At 34.3% G+C, this 19,912-nt stretch overlaps 1 protein-coding gene across 1 annotated transcript in view; it reads right to left on the bottom strand.

Annotated features, from left to right (window-relative positions):
* LOC126814551 (phagosome assembly factor 1) overlaps window positions 1-18,985 on the bottom strand; it is a 67,638-nt gene extending 48,653 nt beyond the window's left edge. Inside the window, exon 1 of the mRNA XM_050539784.2 lies at window positions 18,806-18,985. Within this exon, the coding sequence (XP_050395741.1) occupies window positions 18,806-18,869 (64 nt within the window). The 5' untranslated portion in view covers window positions 18,870-18,985. The remainder of the gene's footprint in view (window positions 1-18,805) is intronic.
* Window positions 18,986-19,912: the final 927 nt, after the last annotated feature.

Raw genomic sequence — 19,912 nt, 5'->3', positions numbered from 1 at the left:
AATAAATTCTTGTACATGTACGTTACGGTTTTCAATAGTTTCATGGTAGTTAAATATTTTATTAAGAATTGGAGGTAAAATTTTTTACACGACCTTTAAATGTGCACAAAACATCGGACTCATTTTTTTTTTAATTTCAATTTCATTTTCGGGCTATATCGATTAAAAGGTGAAAAAAGGTGTATAAATAAACTTTTTTCACCTTTTAATCGATATAGCATCACATGGTGAGGTGAAATTTTTTTAGAAAATTGGAATAAAATTAACTCGTTTACAGGCAAAATAACGTGAAAAGTGACTCATGCAAAATTGCCTATTTCTCGGCAACAGCCACTATAATAAACTAATTTTGACAAACATTGTTATTGTATGGATTAATGCTACAGGTTCATGAAAGTTGTCAAGACATATTTTAAAATATAAAACGCCTGAATGCGTTGTAAATAACTCATTTTTACACCCTTTTTGACCTTTAAATCAAAATGGCGCAAATGCAAAACCGAAATAAACAAAAAACTAAGCAAGACATATTTTGCGTCTTTAGTAGAAGCATTCAGCTTGATCTATTAGATTTGTAAACATTAATATTTGCTTTTTAAAAGAACTTTAGACACGTCAAAATTGAAGTTTTGGTCAAAATTATGTCACTTCTGGTGCAGACAGAACCTTTTATCGGTAAAAGAAAGTTGAGAATTTGCACCACGGAGCATATGGGTTTATCTTTTACACAAATCAGGCAATAAATAATTAACCTAGAACCCATAAACTGAAATTAAAATGCGAAAAATCTTAAAGAGTGATTCTAACAAAATTGGTTATTTCTTGGCAAGGGAAGGTGTTAGACACAATTTTGTGATATGAATATGGAATATGACCGTATTGATTATTATTATTTGTCCATAGGAATCAAATATCAAAATTTTATACGAAAAATGGATATCGCTTACTTCAAAGAAGTATTTGTTTTAGAGGCTAAAAATACAGTTTTGGCCAAAATGACGTTACTTCCGGTGATAATGAAAATCTTAAATTACTTGTATGAAAGCGTAAATGGCATTAGGTATCACAGAGTGAAAATTTTATGAAAATCTATAATAATTGACACTTTTATGGAGCAAAAACCTTGAAAAGTCACCTGTTGAAAATCACCTATTTCTCCGCAACTGAACAAGTTAGAAACCATTTTGTGATATATATATGATCGTATGGGTTCATTCTATTAGTTGATTGGAACCAAATATCAAAATTGTAAACAAATAACAAATACAATTCATTTGAATTAATTATTTGTTTCAAAGGCTATAAATACAGTTTTCCCCCAAATTACGTCATTTCCGGTGACATTGGAAGTGTTAAATTGGTTTGACCTAGTCAAAATTGACATTACGCATCAAATATTGTCACTTTTATGCAAATCCAATAATAATTGACTCTTTTACAGGCAAAAAAGCGTAAAAAGTGACTCATGCAAAATTGACCATTTCGCGGCAACTGCTCATATTACAAACTAATTTTCACACACATTCTCTTCGTATGGATTATTGCTACACATTTATGAAACTCTAATAATCTTAACAAAAACAATAGTGTTTCACACAAGCTATGCAATGTGAAACCCTAATAATTTTGGTGGGTTTTTTAAATTTCATATTGAGAGCATCTCAAATGATTTGCATGAAAATAATTTCAAACTCTTACTTTAAGGGCAAGGTAAAGTGACACCATCTTGTTGCATAGTAGTCTCAACACCAACAAGGCTGAAGATATTATTTCCCAACACAGAATAGTGGCCCTTGGATACAAACGTCCAAAATAAACTCTATTACTCACAATACACTATTTCACTGTCAATACCCCTTTAATTCGTACATTCGCGTGTTATCACGTAAACAAAATTTCAGTTTCATCACTTTCTTGTCTAATCGCGGTTACACCTACAGACAAAACGATAAAACTTAGGGACAGATATTATCTCTCTATTTATACTCTGATCTATGTAGTACAGTAGTCGAGTCTTAGATTTTCGAGTTGTTTTCCTATTTCCTTGTAGTGTGTGATTTCCACGTCTTGCTACCACGGGGTTTGGATCCGCCATTTTCTTTTTCAATCTTGAAAATGTCCCTTCATATCTTTAGACGAGGGATGCGAATAATCGTTAAACTGACAACGCTTAGCGGAACATTGTATAGATATGCAAAGGTTTCATTTACATCACAATACATACAATTATGTCATATTCCCTTTAGTAATAACACATTTCGCCGTTGTATAGATGTAAACAATGTTTCGTAGGTAGCCTTCATGTCCGAATATCTGGTATGTCCTTGACATTATGCTAATATCAATGAGCAAAGTGTTAATTTTAAAAACAAATTTTTCATTTTTTAATTTAAACAACTGCGGAATATGATTAATTCATATCAAAATACAAATGAGTTGTCATTTACGGGATTTGATAATATTAAAAAAATAAGTCATGCATGAACTCATTGATGCGAGCAACACTTCCTTTGAGCGGTAATTCGACACAGAAAGGTAAATAAAAATGCAATAAATACTTTTGACTAATACTATCACAATTATCCTTACATTAGGTGGTAAATCGTAATATTATAGACTATTGCGCTTCATTTGCAAGAACTGTCACATCTTTTAATATCAAAATTATTCATATGGACCGTTCTGTTAATCGATGACAACAGAACTGTCAAAATCTAAGCTAACATGGCTGCCATTGTCAAGTGTTGGTAAATGTAAGCAAAAAGGCTTGTTTCTAAATTTTGGATAGATTATTATTCATTTATGTTAGAATAATAATCATTTTGAGGGTCTGATATAGAATTTGTTACCTAGATATAATTTTTGTGGGGCAAATTCATTTCTATGGAGTACCATTTGAAACACAACATATTTTCTAACTAGAACTGCAATGCAGTAATGACGGGTTTCACCGGTGCCCCGTTACCCTTGAACATATGTCACTTCCGGTACCGATGAAACCATTAAACAGGTTTCCATTTAAGCATTGCACACATCACTTAAAATGTACTCAGAATCAACCAAATCTGGCAATATCAATTCATTGTATACATTCATTACATGTAAGTGATCCTGACAACATTACATTACTTCCGGTGATAATGAAAATGTTAAATTAGTTTCATGAAATCAGAAATAGCATAAGGCATCACATGGTGAAAATTTTATGTAAATCGAATAATATTTGCCACTTTTATAGACCAAAATCCTTGAAAAGTGACTTGTAGAAAATCGTCTATTTCTCTGCAACCGTACAAGTTAGAAACCATTTTTTGGTATTTGTATGATCATGTGGGTTCAATCTATTTGTTGATTAGAATCAAATATCATAATTTTAAAAACAATACAAATCAGACTCATTTGAATAAAATATCTGTTTTGAAGGCTAAAAATACAGTTTTTGCCACAATGACGTTACTTCCGGTAACAGTAAAAGTGTTAAATTACTTGTATGAGATCGTAAATGGCATTAGGTATCACACACGGGGAATTTTATGAAAATCGAATAATAATTGACACTTTTATGGACCAAAAACCTTGAAAAGTTACCTGTTGAAAATCGTCTTTTCTCCGCAACTGTTAGAAACCATTTTGTGATATCTATATGATCGTTTGGGTTCATTTTATTAGTTGATTGGAATCAAATATCAAAATCTTAAACAAACAACAAATACGACTCATTTGAATAAATTATTTGTTTTGAAGGTTATAAATACAATTTTTGCCCAAATTACGTCATTTCCGGTGACATTGAAAATGTTAAATTGGTTTGACCTTGTTAAAATTGACATTACGCATCAAATGGGGTCACTTTTATGAAAATCGAATAATAATTGACTCTTATACAAACTAGCGTAAAAAGTGACTCATACAAAATTGATCATTTCTCGGCAACTGTTCATATTACAAATTAATTTTCACATACATTCTCTTCGTATGGATTATTGCTACTAGTTTATGAAAGTTGCGAAGAAATATTTTAAAATATGAAAAGCCTGAATGGGTTGTGAATAGCTCATTTTTTCACCTTTTTTCACCTTTAAATCGAAATGATCCGAAAACGAAATAAAAATTAAAAAAACTGAGCGCGATGATTTCTGCGCATTAACAGGGCAAACCCTTTCAGTCATACCAGATTTGAAAAAAATAATATTTGCTTTCAAAAAGTGGTACCGAACTCTCAAAATTGCAGTTTTTGCTAAATTTATGTTACTTCCGTTGCCGAAAGGAAAATGTACCGGTAACAAAAAAAATGACATTTTGGACCGCGGAAAATATGAACTTTGTTTTATACAAATCGAACAATAAATAATTAATCCAGGACTGAAAAACTGAATTAGCCAATGGGGGCCAAGGAAAAATACGGTGACAAAAAAATGTTGACATTTTTTGTCAAATCAGATGACCCTTTAACCCTTGGTAAAATACCACATAAAAATATTCATTAATAAAAAAGTTTTTCGTAAAAATTTAAATTTTCAAAAAATAATATTTGCTTTCAAAAAGTGGTACCGAACTCTCAAAATTGCAGTTTTTGCTAAATTTATGTTACTTCCGTTGCCGAAAGGAAAATGTACCGGTAACAAAAAAAATGACATTTTGGACCGCGGAAAATATGAACTTTGTTTTATACAAATCGAACAATAAATAATTAATCCAGGACTGAAAAACTGAATTAGCCAATGGGGGCCAAGGAAAAATACGGTGACCAAAAAATGTTGACATTTTTTGTCAAATCAGATGAGCCTTTAACCCTTGGTAAAATACCACATAAAAATATTCATTAATAAAAAAGTTTTTCGTAAAAATTTAAATTTTCAAAATTTGGCGCCTAATATCTCCGAAGATTCGTCGAAAATAAAAAAATTCAAAGAACGAAAGCTATGTGCCTTGTCTCTGGCTATGTCAAAATGTATCAAATATTACAATCCGACAATTATTGATAATATTACAGCAAAATATTGAAAAACGACAACTTCGGTGATTTCGGACATTTCGCATTGTCGCAGAACGTTTGAAATAGCTTTAAAATTTAAGTCAAACCCACTTTCCCAGTAAAACCGAAGACATCGAATCGATCCGACAAGTAGTTTCTGAGATATGCAGTGTGAAACCTTAATAAATCATTCAATCGAACCTTTCCACATTCAATAGTGGACTATTATAGGCTACAATCTAAGATTAAACAATGTGTTGAGTGTGAATAAATATTGAATAAAATTTATAACAAATTATTTTACTGTAAAAATGTTCAATCTTTAATTGTCAGTACATCTTTATGCTTCCTGGCACAAAGTTTCAAGGGTTGAATTAAGAAGTTATACAAATGATAACAATGTGTATTCATTATAAAAAAAATTGCTGAAAATTAAAAGCAGTTTCAAGGAAATTGTGATGCAGTATTTACAATATTCCATACAGACCCGAAACATTTAATCCAAATGATGTTTATGATGGTACTCCATATAAAAAGTCTGAAAGTAGTCCCTTCAATAAAATGGGGGATATATGAAAAAAAAAAGTTTAAACATACATTATGCAAGAGCAAAATCGGCCTATTGTAGGTCTTTCTTTAGACCCAAAATGTTATAAAAACTATTAATTAGACATTAATTAGCTTATACAAACCATAATCAACTCTCGATGGTAAGGCTAGCCTGTGATATTTGTTGGATTATAGTTCGAATTGCTGCAAAACTTTCCCTTCGTGATTAACGATTAAATGGATAATCAAGACTATTAGTATTGTCTTACCGACTTCAGTAATGATGATCGAGGATAGTGGATCAATTTGACTGAAATTTTCAGCAAATTGCTTTTACAGTATGTAGTTTTTAACTATTATAGTGAGAATTGCCAACTCGTTATCTAATCTCCCATAATGTATCTTTAATTACATGGACATGGTGTGCTAAAACAAAGATAGTTTTCAAAATTTGAAGTTTTGATGGTTGTAGTGTATATATTCAGATATCTCTGTGAGACTTTGTGATTTCCCATGTTGAGTTGTTTACCCTGTAGCTGTGCAGAGCTGAATGGTATATTTGCTTCATATTTTCCAAAGTTACAAATTCCAAAGTCATTATTTTTGATTTTCATCCATTTTTTATTGTTCAGTATCATCTCAAGCATGTCTAGACACCAAAAAAAAGGCACTAAAGGTGTTGTGAATGATTTTTTGAGGACCCTCCTATTTTCATTTTTCTGGGATTTGGATTGAACCAAGGCTATCAAGACACTAATGAACATTGCAATAAAAAATACTTGAAAGTCAAGAATCAAACATATGAAACTACTAACACAGTTTTGAGTGGACAACTGCTAAATCAAATTTGGGATACAAATATGTTTTATAATATTGTCATCAGATTGTATTATGCAATGTTGCTACATTAAATTTATGCACATATGCATAACAAATTGTGTTATAAAGGTGTGAATTAATTTTAGCTTATAGTTATAATATTTGTTTAAATTAGGTTTCAAATTCAAATTAATTTATAATGGCCAATGGGCATTTTAGTTAGAATTTGCAGCAATTAGAAAACAAAGAGCCAATAATAAGTTTTAAAAATGTGAATAATGACACCCCAAAATTTACTTTAGACTTAACCCTGTGTCCTAATCTATTTGTGATTTTGCTTTAATGCGATTATATATTGTATTATTTTTTTCCTGTGATGTATTGAGCAGAATAATAATAATATGAAGGATGGGAAATTGTAATAAAATCTCCTAACCAACATCTGCTTTTCCAACACATTAATCTACCACTTGCTGTCACTATGACACTTGTCGCAACTCATCTATCTATAAGTTAAAAACAATAGAATAACTTTTTCATGTTACAAATACCAGCAATTTTCCATCAAGCCATCTTTCTTTTCTCGTCCTGATACTGGGAAGGTACTGAATGCATACGTTGGGGCCTAATCCAAACAAATCACCAGCAGAAATAATGGCTAACCAACATAAGAAAATTATACCGCGATAGAAACCCTCCTTTTGCTTAATCATTACAAGAATATATTTTTCATATGGTAACTGTCCGCATGTCAAGAGATGAATGTATATAGCATTTCACTGGGCGCGGCGGGTTTCAATTGATCATTGTTAAAGTCAACAATCAATGGATATACAGTTCTCTATCTTTTCACTGGACAACACAATAGCTGGTACCTGACGTGTGTATGCTGTCAGTGTGCCTATAATTCTCTATGATAGATAGTGCCTAAACTGTCATTGTTGCAGATGACACTCACCATCCAAATAGTGGCTATTACATCAACCCTATCCACCTGTCTTCAAAAAACATTTCATCTGGATTTCAATAACATGGAAATCAATTCTAATTTCTGTACCAAAGCAAAAATATCATAAATGTTTTTAGAGAATTGTATCAAAATACAAATTAAAGATTTTATTTACTGTTGATTTGAATTAGAAAAAAACTTTTTTTACTTTCTTTTGCTTTCTATTGGTTTTATTTTCAAGTCTAAACTCAAATCAATATTGGTATTTTGGTACCATCATAATGGTAACAATTTCAGTAATTCTCTTGCAGATCCAGTTCTTGAGCATGGAAAAAAACAAGAGAAACACACATATGTTTGATATTGTAAACATTTTCCAGAAATATTAGTAATTAGTGTGGTGAGTGATCGTTCTTGCTATTATAGTTATTGGAAATTTCAGTCAAATTAATTTATTCTGAATTTTTGAAGTTTTGATGTGGTCTTGATTGTCAAGTACCATTGCTACTATAATAAACAAAGTCTTGATTTTCCATTTTAACGAAGATACAGTGTATGGCAGACATTGTCTAATCAATTTAATATCTCAGCCATCCGATGGGTCTAGATGGTTGATTATGCAAACTACCTCAAAATATTAGAACCTTTTTATCATTGACATTGATCTTATTTATGATTTATGAAACATTTATTCTCAGAGGCTTTTCCTTTGTAGCATTTCAGTCATTTTATATGTAAAGCATGTGTACATGTAAGAATCTTACCTTTCAAAATGATTTCTTTGATATGAAGCCAGAAAAAAGATATGCAATTCAAGATACATTCCGGGGTATAAACTGGGTGATTTGATGATATATATATTTGGACTAAAAACATATTCAAACAAATTAATTTAGCATAATTTTGCTTCAAATCCTTCTCAAAACATTGCAATTGTTGGGGAATTCCCTGGCTATTAAAAATCGATCAAAAGAGGTCATGTTTGTGTCACGTGTCTTACCTCTCTCAGTACCTAGCAACGCAAGCGAAGTCCGAGGAGAATTCATTGCATACACAAGACGATGTTGTCTTTAATTGCTGACTATTTATTATGAATATCGAAGCCTAATTAAATTTTCGGATTATCCACTGCTCGCGTCTTTTTCCATGATTTTTATCTCAGAAAGTGTTGTACGTCTAATTCTTCATAAAGTTTATCAAAATGTACATCAAGCGCTCAATCTCCGCGTGCAACCTTCGACGTCATGCGTGCAGACACTCCTAATCGTTGGGCTGTCGATTAGGGAAACCCTTACATTTTTGTCCTGTATGCGCTCCATGAGTGTTTTTCAGGGAATCCAGTATTTTTCTAGTAAGATATATACCAAAATTGCCATACTTTTATTGGAAATAACCAACCGATAAATACTTTTCTGGGAACGTAGCTTTAAGCAGATTTAGCTCTTACATAATGCATTTGAAACATAGTTGAAACATACAATCACAGTGTCCAAGTACGGTACTCAAGTGCGTGGATTTGTCATAACTTTTTGGGGGGACGGACCAACCCTGAAACCTGGAACATTTCATTACCAAACCAAAATAATAATTACAAACAGTTTACTGTACCAGTGTTATTTTGATGAAAGCTGTAACTAGGGGTAATATGATGATGATATGGAAAAATTGACTACCTACAGTGTACATCAAAGCTTAACATATATTAATTGTTCATGAAGTTAAGAAATGAAATGAAATTTAACGTCTACTCCGGTGACGGGCATACACCATACAGTGTGCTATGAGGGAAATTTTGCCTGGACAGCGGCACTACGGCCTACTCTTATATCGATTTCCAACTGTCAGGGGATCTTTTACGTGCACGCCTATGTATGCACGGGAGCGCGGTTTTTCGTTCCATCCAAACAACTAGAAAGCTGTCCTGCATCACTGACAAGGGGGAACTATGCCGGAAAATCTGGATGAACTTTCTCGGAGAATGCAGGGAACGAACACCCGACCTCTAGGCTAGCACACCAGCGTCTTACCCACATACTCAATGTGACCCCCTATTGATATATCAACTTTCATCACTCTGAAACCATTAGAAATATAATCAAAGTTATAATCATGCTCCAAAGTTTAAAGCACTAAAGCTCATTATTGAACTTGGTCAATGTGTATAAAAATGTGTATAAAATTTCAAATTTAGGAATCATTCAAAATCAATAGGCCTATTTGTCTCATGAACATAATCACTGCTGAATAAATTTCCAATCAGCGGGTTGACAACTGTAGCCTAGACAAACAGGGGTGACAACAACATATGACCATATTTCAATGTGAGTGTAAAAAAATCAACAGACTCGATCATCCTGACTGTTTGTTCTTGAGTAATACTTTATTATAATATAATGCATTTTAAATTTTATTTGCCTGTTTTACCTTCACATATGTAATCTCTGGCCTGTTGTAATCTGTGGGAAGTTATGCTTCTCTGTCTAACAATGGATATAAATTTCAATAAGAACAGAATAACACTACCCTCTTGAACATCCACATTACTTTTTATAGGCTACATGTATCAAGACCAGCGGCTGCCAGGCAGGATACGCCCACATTTTTGAGAGATGGATAGAGAACAAGCTAAAAAGAAAGTGATTTTTCCTACAATCAAGGGCCGTAATTCATGAAGTTACAATTCGATATGCGCAAATATCGAAACGAACCATGATCTTTGGGTTATAAACATGCATTTCAAGTTTCATCAAAATCGGATTAAATTGTAACCCCTACCCACAACCTTGATATACCATATTTTTACACCTTTCGCGTACAAGCGACGGCCATTTTGTCCGGCAGTTTTTGTTTGATTTTCAGGAAATTTGAACTCAACCTTTATTACGGTGTTACGGTGATATATTCAAACGATTTTTAAAATCAGATAATGACTGTGACCTTCAGAGGGACCACAAGCTAAAAAAGGCGATTTTTCGTATATTCAGGGGCCATAATTCAGGAAGTTACGATTCGATATGCGACAATATCGAAAGGAACCAAGATCTTTAGCTTATAAACATGCATTTCAAGTTTCATCAAAATCGAATTAAAATTGCGACCACTAGAGGGTCCACAACCTTGATATACCATATTTTTACACTATTCGCGTACAAGCAGCGGCCATTTTGTCCGGCAATATTGGTCTGATTTTCACGAAATTCAAACTTAACCTTCATTACAGTGTAACGGTGATATAATCAAATAATTGTGACCTCCAGAGGGACCACAAGCTAAAAGATAGGTTGCCAGGCAACGAAACATACGCCCACAGCAGCTAAATCGTCCGGGCAGTCAACAAGTGTTGTTGCATATTTTTACTTTTTTCGGTAATGAAACATTTATAATACACTAAAATCTGATTAAGAGTAACAACTCATGAAGTAATTATCAGAAAACCATTAGAATTTGTTTGGTTTTTATAAAGTTCTGCCCCATGCTAACGCTTAGTATACAAAACTTTTAATATCATGGATTTAGCTGTTCAAGTCATAAAAATTTACTTGTTCTTATCAAGATCTTAAACACTGTGTATCAATCTGAAGTCAATCGGATGATAATTTTAGCCTCTAGAGCGTCACGAGATTTTCCAAAGTGATCAAGGGCCATTACTCTGGCAGTAATTATTGAAATTGCTGAAAATCAATAGGCTTCTTCATCTCATGACCTTAAGCACTGTGTATAAATTTAAAGTCAATAGGATATTAACTTTGGCCTCTAGAGCGTCCACAAGATTTTTTGAAGTGATCAAGGGCCATAACTCTGGTAGTAATTATCGGAAATCGTTGAAAATCAATAGGCTTCTTTGTCTCATGACCTTAAACATTGTGTATAAATTTAAAGTCAATCGGATATTAACTTTAGCCTCTAGAGCGCCCACAAGATTTTTTGAAGTGATCAAGGGCCATAACTCTGGCAGTTATTATCAGAAATCGCTGAAAATCAATAGGCTTCTTCATCTCATGACCTTAAACACTGTGTATAAATTTAAAATCAATCGGATATTAGCTTTGGCCTCTAGAGCGCCCACAAGATTTTTTAAAGTGATCAAGGGCCATAACTCTGGCAGTAATTATTGAAAATCGTTGAAAATCAATAAGTTTCTTCATCTCATGACCTTAAACACAGTATGTAAATCTAAAGTCAATTGGATATTAACTTTAGCCCCTAGAGTGTCCACAAGATATTTCAAAGTGATCAAGGGACATAACTCTGGCAGTAATCATTGAGAATTGTTGAAAATCAATAAGTTTCTTCATCTCAAGACCTTAAACACTGTGTATATATTTAAAGTCAATCGGTTATTAACTTTAGCCTCTAGAGCGTCCACAACCGAACAACGGACAACGACAATATACGACCACATTTCAATGTGGGTGTATAAAAACCAAGTTTTGAGGTAGATACAATACCAAAATCAGTCAACCCGGCTACCTGTAGACCTATTGCATGCACATTACATGTAGTAAATAAGGGATAGTGTCACAGCATCAATGTTGATTTAAATTGACAAATAATTTGTGTTTTCAAGGTTGAAGATTTTGGATGATATTGAGTTAAGAGACTTAGCTACTTTAACGTCAGACAGCATGACGGATTCGGGCGTGGGTCTGTTTTGGTGTGGGGTGGAATAACCATGACTGGCAGAATGGACTTTCATATCGTTCAAGGAAGGGTCACTGCCACTGGTGTGGGTGTGTACTACTGTGACCACATCCTGGCACCAATAGTTTTGCCCTTTACTTAACGTGCAGGTCGATGTTTCATCTTTCAAGATGATAATGCCCATGACTACCGTGCTCGTATCATGAATGACTACCTCCAGCGTCACTATATTGTTCATATGCCTTGGCCAGCCATGAGTCCTGACTTTTCCCCTATAGAGCATGTCTGGGAGACGTGTTCGTCGTCGTTAATGGACAACACTGCAAGAATTGCCGTGGCACTGCAAGAATTGCCGTGGCACTGCAAGAAGAGTGGGTCGGATTGCCCCAAATCGTGATTGGGCGGTTGATTAGGAGCATGCCACGATGAATTGCTGAATGTCTGAGGATTGGTGGAGCAATTACTCATTATTAAGACAAAAATCAAAAACGTCCATTTTCACTTTTGACAGTGTATCTTTTTGCGAGTGAAATAGGGCCGTCAGATAAGCCGCCCATATGAACTGTTTATGTTCATGTGTAGGCAATTGGCCTGTTATTAACATACACTGGTTACCTCTAATAAAACAGCAGTGCATTTCTGAATTAAGGATGTAACGAGTTAAAAAAAATTGAACCGGTTAACCGATGGGCAAAAAACCGACCGTGACCGGTCAACCGATTCACTTTTTTGTTGCCGAGTTATTAATCGCCGGTACCGTACGCAGGATTAAAGTTTACTTTTTCACACTGTTTAACTTCGTTTTGAATATAAACTATTAGACCCTAAGTCCTAAGAAGAGTTTATTTATTGCAGCTTATTTTGTTTTTCATTCAAATTTCTCGGAAGGAAACATTGCGTCGTCTAACAGTCAAAAAGGTCATGGTCTCACGTGGTAGTCTCTCGCCGAGTACCAGCACATGCCGTTGTGTGACAGATCGTTTAATTGATACAATATTATTAGTGTTCGACCAGTTATAATTATAGGAATATTCTATGGCCCCACCTACCTCCATCTCAATGTGCAATGTTATAATGTAATCCATTAATAAAATATTTAATTCGGCGTCTTTATTCGCGCGCACAGCATTACTTTCATTTTCATACCCATTTAATAGTCAACCTGTAGTCAAGATTACCCAGCCCATAGATACAACGCAATAAGTCGCTCTTTTCTGGAGAGTCTTAGATCACGGTCAAAATATTATTATAACTGTAGGCTTATAGTCCATGCCATTTTCTTAAATTTATATTTATAAATATTGCCGTATTAAAAGCTAATACTATAAAATTCGTATGTTTACCACACGTGACTGAACATGTGACCCCATCGAGCCAATGAAACGACGAAAAGATTATACCATTTGGCCATGTGCCAGAGGGACGAAAGATACTTTGTTTACGGCATAATTTTTCTACTACGTTTTCGAGCAGCGAATACGACCGTTTAATTACCGGGAAAGTTTTGTTTCAACGTGTAATATGAACAAGAGAGCCTGGGCTAATGCTAGTTTACTACTAGGTCGATATACACTGACATTTTTATATTGAACGAATAACGGTCACGGGAATATCAAACCGATCAGGTTGCAGAACCGAACCGTAACCGGTCAACCGAGTAACCGTTTACATCCTTATTCTGAATATCCCCTACTTTTTTTTGAAGAGTATATTATGTACATTGTAGCATACAGATAAATATGTAGGCCACATGCAGCTGGGCCTATGTGTCCTGACTTACTGTCTGAACCATCATAAATTTTAAACGGATTTCTTCGATTATGAACAAGCTACTTACAAGTACCTGTGTGTTTGAAATCACCTCCGGTTAAAAAAAATCTATTGCACAATTTAATATCCCAGCAAATAAAAAAGTTCTCTTGAAAAATTGAATTCCCACAAACTTTTGACATGGAGAAATACCAAAATGGAAGCCGATTAAGTAACTCTTCGGGAGGGATCATTTCATATAAAGGGGTTACAACATGCCATGGTTTGCGGTACTTTTACGAAAATTCAAGTTTTGTGTAAGTCTCGGCTCGGTATTGTAACTGCCTGTTTTCCTTTAGTTTGTTGCCACCTTTTACATTCTAGAAAAATCTCTGCAAAGTTTAGAGCTGTATATCTTTTGAAATATTTTGTATCGGGTTGATGAATTTTCTTTTGAACACAAATGTGACACAAAAACAATGACATTTGTTTTACGGGTCTTAAATTTTATCCATGAATATCTTTAATCTGATATATAACATGATAGATCTAACGTACATGTACAGGGTATTTAAAATTATGGGGCTATGGTGTGATTTAAGTATTATTAATTATTTACAATAAATTAAAAGATAGGTTGCCAGGAAACGAAACATACGCCCACAGCAGCTAAATCGTCCGGGCAGTCAACAAGAGTTGTCACATATTTTTACTTTTTTCAGTAATGAAACATTTATAATACACTAAAATATGATTAAGACTAATAAGAGTAACAACTCATTAAAGATACATTATGGAAAGATTTGATAACGAGTTGGCAGTTCTCACTATAATAGTTAAAAACAAGATAATGTAAAGGCAATTTGCTGAAAATTTCATTCAAATTGATCCACTATGAACCAAAAACTAAGCGGTTGAAATTTCCTGGTAGCCTTGATCATCATTACTAAAGTCATAGTCTTTATTATCCATTTAATCGTTAAATCCTGAAGGAAAGTTATGCAGTAAATCGGCTCATAATCCACTAAAGATCCCAGGCTAGCGATGCCAACTAGTAGGGTTAATTATGGTCTGGATAGGTCAGTTTAAATGTCTAATTAATAATTTAGATAACATTTCAGGCCTAAAGAAAGACCTGTAATAGACAGATTTAGCTCTTGCATAATGGCAATGTATATGTTTAAGTAATTATCAGAAAATCATTAGAATTTGTTTGGTTTTTATCACCTACATTGAAATGTGGTCGTATATTGTCGTCGCCCCCGTCCGTCCGTCGTCCACAAGCAATTGTGGACGCTCTAGAGGCTAAAGTTAATATCCGATTGACTTTAGATTTATATACAGTGTTTAAGGTCATGAGACAAAGAAGCCTATTGATTTTCAATGATTTCCGATAATTACTGCCAGAGTTATGGCCCTTGATCACTTCAAAAAATCTTGTGGACGCTCTAGAGGCCAAAGTTAATATCCGATTGACTTTAAATCTATACAAGGTGCTTTAGGTCATAAGACAAAGAAGCCTATTGATTTTCAAAGATTTCCGATAATTACTGCCAAAGTTATGGCCCTTGATCACTTTGAAAAATCTTGTAGACGCTCTAGAGTCTAAAGTTAATATCCGATTGACTTTAAATTTATACACAGTGTTTAAGGTCATGAGACGAAGAAGTCTATTCATTTTCAGTGATTTTCGATAATTACTGCCAGAGTTATGGCCCTTGATCACTACAAAAAATCTTGTGGATGATCTAGAGGCTAAAGTTAATATCTGATTGACTTTAAATTTATACACAGTGTTTGAGGTCACAAGGCGAGGAATCCTATTGATTTTCAAAGACTTTTCTGATAATTACTGCCAAAGTTATGGCCCTTGATCACTTTGAAAAATCTTGTGATGCTCTAGAGGCTAAAGTTATCATCCGATTGACTTCAGATTGATACACAGAGTTTAAGATCTTGATACGAACAAGCTACGAAGAAGTCTATTTATTTTCAGCGATTTTTGATAATTACTTCACGAGTTATGGCCCTTGATCACTTTTAAAAATCTTGTGGACGCTCTACAGGTCAAAGTTAATATCCGATTGACTTTAAATTTATACACAGTGTTTAAGGTCATGAGACGATGAAGCCTATTGATTTTCAGTGATTTCAGATAATTACTGCCAGAGTTATGGCCCTTGATCACTTTAAAAAATCTTGTGGACGCTCTACAGATCAAAGTTAATATCCGATTGACTTTAAATTTATACACAGTGTTTAAGGTCATGAGACGATGAAGCCTATTGATTTTCAGTGATTTCAGATAATTACTGCCAGAGTTGACTTCAGATTGATACAATGAGTTTAAGAGCTTGAGACGAACAAGTATATTGATTTTCAATGAATTTTTATGACTTGAACAGCTAAATCCATGATATTAAAAGTTTTGTATACTAAAAGTTAGCATGGGGCAGAACTTTATAAAAACCAAACAAATTCTAATGGTTTTCTGATAATTACTTCATGAGTTGTTACTCTTAATCAGATTTTAGTGTATTATAAATGTTTCATTGAAAATCAATATACTTGTTCGCCTCAAGACCTTAAACTCTGTGTATCAATCTGAAGTCAATCGGATGATATAAGCCTCTAGAGCATCACACGACATTTCAAAGTGATCAAGGGCCATAACTCTGGCAGTAATTATCGGAAATTGCGGAAAGTCAATAGGCTTCTTCGTCTCATGACCTTAAACACTGTGTATAAATATAAAGTCAATGGGATATTAACTTTAGCCTCTAGAGCGTCCAGAAGATTTTTCAAAGTGATCAAGGGCCATAAATCTGGCAGTAATTATTGGAAATCGCTTAAAATCAATAGGCTTCTTCGTCACATGACCTTAAACACTGTGTATAGATTTAAAGTCAATTGGATATTAACTTTAGCCTCTAAAGCGTCCACAAGATTTTTTCAAGTGATCAAGGGCCATAACTCTGGCAGTAATTATCGGAAATCGTCGAAAATCAATAGGCTTCATCGTCACATGACCTTAAACACTGTGTATAAATTTAAAGTCAATCGGACATTAAATTTAGCCTCTAGAGCTTGTGGATGCCGGACAGACAGTCAGATGGACGCGACGACAATATAGGACCACATCTCAATGTGGGCGTATGAAAATAGTTGATGATAACGAATATATTTACATTATGTCATGAACAATAAACATTGCACCATATCACAGTACTGTCAAAACTGTCGAATCTTGAAGTATTGGTGCGCTTCTTATGAGATCTTACAGGTTTTTTAGCATTATAAACCCACCCAAGAGTCACTTCCAGGGCTGCCGCAACATGCTTATAGATGTCATTGAAACTGTTATTATTGGATTGAAAGAATGATATCAAATTGATGATACTCTCAGAAACTTGTAATCAGTCGTTTTTTGTATTTCAGAGGAGAGCCAAAAAAAGCTCCCCTCAATCAACAAATTGAAAAACTCACTCCCCTAAAAAGCTCTCCCAGTTTCGATAAGAAGAATGATTTAGAAATTAAGGAGAGTGATTTAGAAATTAAGGAGAGTGATCTGATATTAAGGAGTCAAGTGATTAGTTGTGTGTATGGGAAATGGTTATCTGAAGATCAATAACGGCATGTAAATTGTAATGGTGTCATTCCTAGTTTGATAAATGATAATAAACCCCCAATGACTCTGTAAAGGAGAGCAATTTTCAATTTCAGGGGAGGGAAAAAAAAACTCCCCTCAGTCGACATTCAGGTGAGCTACAGGCGCTCTAGAGCGATCACTCGCCTTAAAAAACAATGACTTGTAATTGTCTTCAGTTGATATATTACAATGCCCAAACTCAAACGATTGAAATGATGACACTTTGTTTTGATTGCAACACGTGGTTGTCAAAATCTCTGTCAAAGCTAAACCACCCCCACAACAGCTTCAATGGTTTCGTCCACCACGTGAGTAAAGCCATGTTGTTTTGAACTCTGTCAAACTACAAGTAAATATGTCAATTTTTTCAAGAGAGAACTTTTGCATTCGTTGGAATATTTAATTGTATAATGGATTTTATTTAACCGGAGGTGATTTCAAACACACAGGTAAGTTTAGAATAATCAAAGTTAAAGTAGCCAAGTCTCTAACTCAATATCATCCAAAATCTTCGACATTGAAAACACGATTTATTTGTCAGTTTAAATCAACATTGATGTTGTGATCTTACCGGGAAGAGATGGCCTTCTGATATCCAATATTTAAGACAAAATAAACATTTTACAATTGGTACACGAATCGTGTACCATAATGCGTTTCAGCGCTATTTGTAATAAGGGACTCAAAAAACGAGGCTAGGCATATTCCACAAGTCATGTCAAACGGTGACGCTATATTCTTATCTGGAGAGCAAGTCCAATAAATAAATTTGGCGTAGACTGGAATAACCAGACGCTAGAGATTGAAATTCGATTGAGAATACTGGCGTATTTCGCCGAACCTAACTGATTAAAAATTACAGTAAAAACAGAAACGATTGAATGTAAATCAATTTATATACATTCATATTACATTATTGTATGTGTTGCGACCCATTTGTGTCAATTTCTAGATCCCAAATATTAGCGACTTAGCTCCTTTAAGTAGTTTATTCATAATCGAAGAAATCTGTTTAAAATTTACAATGGTTTAGACATCAGTAGCTTCAGAATCACCTACATGTACATGCAGTGTATTCTTTTTTGTGTAGGTTGACAGCTAAATCAGCTGATCATGGAAACAAACCAGGCCAGCCATAATAGAAGATTGGTCTAAAAATAGACTTATATTATTATGATTCACAACAACAACAGTGTCAATTCTAGTACTTAGTGGGGTGTTTGTTTCACTCAAGCTGTGTGGCAGTCACTTGTCACTTATGCTTATTCCATAAGAAACCCACCTCTCAAATAGTAAATGCTTTTTGATGTCTTTTGCATTAATTTTTGAACATAGATATATGTGGTTAATTCTTCTGTCAAAGTTTTACTAATGCTGACGTTATGCGCATAAACAGGGTTATGATCTTCTAAAACCCAACTGTTATCATTCGTATCGTAATTGTGCCACTTCTTGGATTTAGATAAAAACTTACCCAAAACAAACTCCCATTGTTCGTTTCCAAGGGATCTTTCTGGAACAACCTCAAGATCAAGCATGTTGTAAAAGATTTATGGTATAATTCTGCACTTCATTTATTCAAATGAGAAATATATTTCCCTTGTAACCATATCTTAAACTATGTGTTTACATTTACTCAACATTTACAACGCCATTTTGTTTTTCGTATATGTGCGCATGCGCCGTATATTCTATTTCCGCTTCATGACCGAATTTTTTTGCCAGAACATGAACAACAATTTAATTCGATTTCCCCGAATAGCGCCTCCCATTAAATAATGAGGGGTTTTAAAACAGCAAGATTTCTCACAGGTTGGCCTAATTGTTTATGTACGTTTCAGCTGCCAAGGTCTGGAGAAATTGGCCCAAAAGCTCACATTTTAGTTGGGATAGTGTATGGCAGGCCTTATTATATGCCAATCACCCTGTCCGTCGGTTCGTCCGTCCACAATTTGTTTGTGGACACTCTACGAGTCACAATAGCCTATTTATCCGATTTTGACGAAATTTGAAATATAGGTCTACCTCCAAAAGATCTCGATATTGGCATGTATCGGACCATAACTTCATTCTATAGAGTAATAGAGGTCACAATTTTCATCTGATTTTGATGAAACTTGAAATGCATGGGTTTTTGTAACCACCCAAAGATTTTGGTTGCTTTGGATATTCGCGCATATCGGATGGTAACTTCCTGAATTGTGGCCCCTGATTGTACGAAAAATAGCGTTTTTAGCTTGTGGCCCCTCTAGAGGTCACAATTGTTATCCGATTTAAAAAGACCCTCGAATATATCACTGTCACACCGTAATGTTGGTTGAGTTTGAATTTCGTGAAAATCGGACTAAAACTGCCGAACAAAACGGCCGCCCTCGTACGCATGTACATATCGTATATCAAGGTTGTGCGCCCTCAGCTAGAGGTCACAATTTTGATGAAACTTGAATGTTTATATCCCAAAGATCTTGGTTCCTTTCGATATTTGCGCATATCGGATCGTAAGTTATGGCCCTTGATTGTACAAAAAGTCGCGTTTTTAGCATGTGTTTCCTCTAGAGGTCACAATTTTTTATCCGTTTTA

Source organism: Patella vulgata, chromosome 3, assembly GCF_932274485.2.
Source record: "Patella vulgata chromosome 3, xgPatVulg1.2, whole genome shotgun sequence".
Taxonomy (NCBI): Eukaryota; Metazoa; Mollusca; class Gastropoda; family Patellidae; genus Patella; species Patella vulgata.
This window is presented reverse-complemented; position numbering and strand designations above follow the sequence as displayed.